The following is a 6,776-nucleotide window of genomic DNA, read 5'->3' as shown; positions in this document are numbered from 1 at the left end:
GTAGAGAACAAACGTATGGACACCAAGGGGGGAAAGCGGCGGGGGGGTAGGGGTGGTGGTGTGATGAATTGGGAGATTGGGATTGACATGTCTACACTAATATGTATAAAATGGATAACTAATAAGAATATGTTGTATAAAAAAATAAATAAAATAAAATTCAAAAAAAATTGGAAATTGAAAGAGTAAAAAAAAAAGAAAAAAAGAAAAGAAATTGTCTGAGCAACCCTAGGAAACAGGAATTGTAATTCAACCCCATTTCCCAGACCCAGAAACTGAGGATCGGAGAAGAGTGACTCCACCCAATTCACACAGGTTGGAGCTGGTACAGCAGGCACAGGGGTCCCAGTGTGTCTGCCCAAGAACTGCTGCTCTTTGCACTGCCCTGCACCATTCAACATGGCTTCAACTTGCTTTCTTTTCCCAGAGTAGAAACTTGAGGGCCATGGTGATGGGGTGGCAGAGTTAGGACTAGAATTTGGGACTCTGACTCCCAGGCCAAGGCTGTTTTTACTACTTTGTGTCAAAGCTTTTGGGAGTATGAAAAGCTATCTGGAGGCTGGGGAAAAACATCAAGCAAGGCTTTCCCTAGTGATGGCTTCTTTTTTCTCATGCTTACTAAGACCAACAAAGCTGCAAGCTCCACTCTGGGTCACCAGGGCCCATGAGAACAATTGAGGCAGACCGTTCACAGCGAGGTTTCATCCTTGTGATTTATCTGAAGCTAAAAGATCAACTCGTATCAGGAATTATTTGATGGACACAGAGAAGGGTCTCTTCTCTATAGAATCCTAGGAGAGTAACAAAGCGCTCTCACCTGAGATTCAGGGAGGCCTTCTCCACGCCCAAATCCCTTTCATAATTAGGTGTAATTATTCTTGTCCTTTGTCCTCATCTGCACCAGAGTGAGAGTCAGTCTTTAATCCGGGAGCCATTAGAATGGCAGAATAGCGAGGTCACCTGGATTAGCAGCTAATGGATTCTCTACCCTTTGTTCTGCTGATAATGGAATGAGACAATGAAGTATTACTCTGAAGCTTGAGGGAGAGAATTTACAGGGCTCAGGCTGGTGTGTTTTGCAAATTAGGTGTCAATACAGAGAGAAACCAGTTGTTATGCTTTCCTGTTCTTGGGCAGCTGCAGTAGCAGCTTGTTTCTTGTGTCATCCTCTTTCAAAGGGGTCTCCCCACCCCATGGTCTCCAAGACCCCAACCCCCCACCTGGCTTACCTTGCAGCAGTGTATAGAAGGCACCCGAGGCAGACAGGTTGGTGGTTATGGTGACATCATCCTTGCTGGATGTCTCTACCTGGACATACACTGAGCTGTCTGTATCACTTCGGAAACTGCTCACCTGGCCAGTAGGGAAGGTCACATTGGTCAGGCGCCCAAAGCTGTCGTACCTGAAAACCAAGGGGTGGCTCTGAGTAACAGAAACATAATTGTGCCATTGCTGGAACTTGGCATGTTCTACCTTATGCCATGGTTTTGCATGTTCTGCTTTTCTTTCTGGTCAGATACATTTCCACGTCTCCTGCATCTCCTTGAATACCACTCCACCCACTGATATTCAACTGTAGGCAAACAACTTACCTCTCTGAATCTTCCTTTTCTAATTGCACAGAGTGGAGATGATAACCCCTGCCCTACCCACCGCCCAGGATTCCTGTGAGCAACATGTGGAAGTGCCCTGTCACCATGTCACCCATGAAGGGTGAGATGATGGTGCCCATATGAGACGGATGACCCAGAGTCTTAGAGCTGGGCGACTCCCAGAGGCGAGCAGTCAAACTGATTGCTTGAATACTGGCTCAACCACTGCCCACCCCCCCACACCCAAGAACTGTAGGTTTCTCTGAACAGCACTGGAGAGAACCCTAACCCTAATCCAGGAAGCTACAGATCCTGGGAAAAGGGGACTTTGAATTCCAACCAGGATTCTGCTGCCACATAAGCAGGCTAGACAGATGGGCTCTAGCAACCCCTTCACATCTAGGTTTCACATCTGGCACCAAGCAGCTATGTATCTGTGGCGCTCAAAACTCACAGCTTCACTCTGGTGTGGTCTTTCTGAAGCATCATAATTGAGTCTTAATTCTCTTTCCCATTCTCCTGATGAGACTAAAAGAAATACCTAAAATTATTCACCACCTACAATATGGTGTTCATATTGTTCAGGTATGGTGCTAGTCGCACAAAGTTCATACATTCTTTCTTTTAATCTTCACAACTAGTCTAAAAGGTACATATTAGCTCCTTTTTGGAGGAGGCTCAGAAAAGTGAGGTCACCTGCTCAAGGTCACACAGCTAAGTGTGATAGAGTCGAAATTCAAACTCAGCTCTGTCTGCTTCCAAGCCACCACTTGATTCTCTGTCTTCAGGGAGCATTTCTGTACTGTCTATTTGCAAGTATCCATCGCGTGTGCTCTCTTACCTGCTGCAGAGTAACTGGGAGATAGCGGGGAGCGGGCTACTAACATTTCGTAATTACGGGAGGCTGAAGTGTAAAAAGGTAGGTTTTAAAGAGCCTTTTTGCCCTTGTGTGCGAATGGGGAAAATGTTCTTCGCCCAGATGCCAGTATTTCTGACTTCTACTCAGGCTCAAGCTTATAGCGTGGGTTCAGCTGTATACGTCTCCCTCATGTACTCTGGGTCTCCCACTGGACTTTTTTTCCTGCTTGGCTTTTAATACTGGGGTAAAGCTGTCCTCTTGGCCCCTGAGCGTTTTAACCATGGTGAAATGAAAGGCCTGAAAGTTCAATTCCATCCTTGCTCTTCTTGTGATGCCTTCAGCTGGGCCTGGCTTCCTGATGGGAGGCTGGGGTCCCATAGCTTCTATGGTTTCAGGTGAGACTTGGTAGGTGAGACTAGGCAGGCCTTTGCTGAGCAATTTTCTGTTCAAGGTCAGATTTGAATGCTGCATGGATTCTGCCATCTGCCAACTCTTTCTGTCCCTGTGGCTGGTACTGATCACGGCACACTTTACACCAAATGGTAACAGTCCCTGGTGCGGTCTGCCAGAGGAGGTGTTGGTGAAGGTCTTTGGAATGAATTGCCCCAGTCCTTTACCTGAGACCGACTCTGGGGGAAGGGCCAAGGGGCTCTGGGAGAGTTGAATCTTTGGTGCTGAGGCCTGAGCAAGGGGAATGGAAGCCCTTTCCAAGATGGCGAGAAAAGCAGGGGTCTCGACCATATACATCAGGCCTGAGCTTGGTGGGGCAAGGCTGTGGAGCTGTATTAGTCCTTTGGGTTCTCTTAGAGGCAGTTAAGGGGTTTGGAAACCTGTTTCCTGTCATGATTTCTCATTTTTCTTCCTTTGTACTGAATCAGGTTGTTATAAGGAAAGGTCAGTCTGGCTTAATGGAGGGTGGTGGTGTGACTTGACCTGGACTGGAGGGTGAAAGGTACAGAGTGCCCCTCAGACCCGGGTGAGGGAGTGACTCTGAGAGATTGCTGCAGGAAGGAGGGGGCGTCTTGGGGTAAAGATCTGGAATGTCTGTCTTGAGGCCTCTCTCACCTGGAGAAGCTCTGCTCCCTTCAACTCTGGGAGAGGCTGGTGTCCTTTTTAACCCTTCATGGCTGCTGGAAATTTGAACAGGAAGGAATTTCACAAAAGTGCTTACAGTGGCTATCTCTGGGAGGTAGAATTACAGGTGATTTTAGTTGCTTATTTATATGCATTTTATACTCCCAAGATTTTTTTATAATTAACGTGGATTATTTTCATAATCAGAAAAGTGCTGTGACAACCCAAGTAATGCCTCATAAGCATGGCCACCTTGGGGAAGAGGACTTTTAAAATTACTGGCATTTATAGAAGCATCTCATTTATAGGACATCTGCCAATATCAACCTCTAGGCCTTTTAAGTAAAATATTACTAGGGCATCCCAAATTTCTGAGCCAAAAATCAAGACTCCCCCAAACCTGGCTCTGCCCTGGTCACCTTAACTGTATCTGTGGTCTATGAGTAAGCTGAGTGCTGTCAGATCCCAAGTCATCTTTGACATCAACTGGAAGATCCATTTCAGTCCAAAAGTTTCATGGGATGAGTATGCTGTTCTAGTCTGGTTCTTTGAACACCTGTGATCCACGTACACACTCTTTTTTTTATTTTTTATTTTTTTTTTTTGCGGTACGTGGGTCTCTCACTGTTGTGGCTTCTCCCGTTGCGGAGCACAGGATCCGGACGCGCAGGCTCAGAGGCCATGTCTCACTGGCCCAGCCGCTCCGCGGCATGTGGGATCTTCCGGGACCGGGGCATGAACCCGTATCCCCTGCATCGGCAGGTGGACTCTCAACCACTGCGCCACCTGGGAAGCCCCACACTCTTTATAAATCTAATTTCCTGACCTAACTGGATAAAAAAGATTTTATTATACCATGCAAGATACTTAAAATGGAGTTTTGGAGTCTTAAAAATAAGACTTAATAGATTATTAATTAGGGCTCAGATGTCGGCTCGATACTACTTCTATCAAGGCCTTGCTCAAATGCCACCTCATAAAGCCCTCCCTGGTCTCCCCAGCTCTTCTTCTCCCAGTTATACTCTGGCACAGCTCTAGCACACAAGTGTCCCCTGCATTATAAGACCTGACGTACAACTTGTCTCTTACTTTGGCCTCGGAGTGCCTGAGTCAGGACAGGGTCGTGGAGTCAGACAGCTAGACTAGGGATCTGGATTCCACCACCCTGGAGGTCTGTCCATTACTTCATCTCAGCTTCCCCAGCATGGGGACTGGTAGGGAGAAGATGGGCAGGGAATGTTGACTGAACGAATAAACGAATGCATGATTGGACACGTGAGGCCTCTTTCCTGCTCTGTGGGAGAAGACAGACTGTCATTCATTCACACGCTACCCCCTGCAGGACCTGACAGAGGCTTGACACACAGTAGGTCCCTGATAAACATCTGCTCAATGCACAAATAGGGGAACAACCACCTTCACTAAACGATACTTCAGCAATCTCCGTAGGCATCTCCCCAGAGTTTTAGTCTGCAAGATAGAAAGAGGCTTTACATAAAGGCAGACAATCATAATTATTATTGAAGGTGGCCTGTAATACATAATTAAATTGAGCCTGAAGACGATACAATGAAAAGGCCCCATGCTTTCAAAATCTGCTTTTATTTTATATGAGATGGCCAAAAAACAGTAATTTCCATCCCTCACATTTTCCATTAGAAGGACTGAATGTCTTAATTAAATGAACATCCAACAAAACAGCCAATTTATAGAATTTTCTTGTCTCTTATTCATTCATTTCAGCACTTCCTGGAGCTTGAGAAATGCCACTGGATCTCTCTGCCGCCTGATCAGTACCTGTGATTATGCCATCAGAACACTGCTGCTTCTGCCTCTGCGGGGAGGAGCTGGAGCTGCCCATCCTCTGGACCTTGACCTCTGCCCTGTGGCCCCCTTGGTGGGGCCCTTTCTCTTCCTGCTACAGAGCTGCTAAGGGAAAGGATGTTGGTACTCCCCAACAGGGTGTTGGTGACAGGTCTCTATCTGCACTCCCTGGATTACAAGTGGCTGCCTCAAACCCTGGCCCCATGAGGGAAAACTTCTGGACAATGGCTTAGATACGTCTGTTGCAGCTCTACTTAAATTACTGGCCAATTTTCTTCCTTTCTGTTGAAGAGGAACAGAAGGAACATGTTGGTGTGGGAAGGTCCTTGGAGCCAGGTGGTCTAGGTTTTGAATCCAGGCTCTACACTTGCTAGCAATGCAACCCTAGAGGGTGGGCACTCAGTTCTGTTTTTCTGCTAACCATCCAACTCCTACCACAAATGATGCTATTTCAGGTAGGATATATAACATAACCTTGTGTGCCTCTGTTTTCTCCTCTATAAAACGAGGGTAATAATACCTGTCTCAGAGAGATACTTGAAGATCAAACAAGGTAACATATTTAAATGCAAATTCCTTCCAGGGCCTGCAAGGACCCCATGAGACTGCCCTCACTGGACTATCAACTCCCTGAAGGAAGGGACTTTGTTCAGTCACTGGTGTATCCCCAGAATCTAGGAGAGCGCCCAGCATACAGTAGATGCTCAATAATGTGAATGAGCGTTGGTTGAATGATCTGCTCTTTCCTGCGTCTTTCTGATTTCACCTTGAACCCTATTCCTTCCTACTTCCTCTGTTCCATTATATTTGCTTCTGTTCTCCAAACACACTGAGTTCACACCAGGCTTGGGGTGCTCACACTGACTGTTCCCTTTGCTGGGAATGCTCTTCCCTCTAATCTTGGCAGGGCTAGTTCCTTTTATTACTCATGTTTTAGTTCAAAAGTTATTATTCCAGCAAGGCCTTCCCTGATCACCCTTTCTGATGGGTCCTCCCATCTTTATCACATTATCTTATTTTACTGTTTTCACTTATCACCTTGTTTATTTGTTTACTTGACTGTTGTCTCTCTTTTCCCGCTAGAATATAAGCTCCATGAGGACAGGGACCTTGTTTGTATTCTTAGTGCCTAAAGCAGGACCCAGCATATAAAAGGTACTCAATACATAATTCTTGGATGAATGAATAGATAAATGAATAAATAAATAAATAGTAGATATTATTGTTGTTTTTTCAAGACCTGGGATGAGAATAACTAAGAACTCCATCCCTATTACCTCTCACTTTCCATATGAGGAAGGGAAAATTCATTAATACTCATAGAGTACATTTTAGGTACTGAGCACTGTGCTCACAACCATTTTTGAAAGTGGGCATTATTTTTTTTTTTTTTTTTTTTTTTTTTTTGTGGTATGTGGGCCTCCCTC

At 45.7% G+C, this 6,776-nt stretch overlaps 1 protein-coding gene across 1 annotated transcript in view; it reads right to left on the bottom strand.

The window, feature by feature from the left end:
* Positions 1 to 6,776, bottom strand: part of TENM4 (teneurin transmembrane protein 4) — a 758,990-nt gene that overhangs the window by 27,506 nt on the left and 724,708 nt on the right. The window contains exon 28 of the mRNA XM_055091504.1: positions 1,230 to 1,402. Within this exon, the coding sequence (XP_054947479.1) occupies positions 1,230 to 1,402 (173 nt within the window). The remainder of the gene's footprint in view (positions 1 to 1,229; positions 1,403 to 6,776) is intronic.

The sequence above is a fragment of the Physeter macrocephalus genome, chromosome 16 (genome assembly GCF_002837175.3).
Source record: "Physeter macrocephalus isolate SW-GA chromosome 16, ASM283717v5, whole genome shotgun sequence".
NCBI lineage: Eukaryota > Metazoa > Chordata > Mammalia > Artiodactyla > Physeteridae > Physeter > Physeter macrocephalus.
Note: the sequence above shows the minus strand (reverse complement) of the source record. Positions and strands in the feature narration are given on the sequence as shown.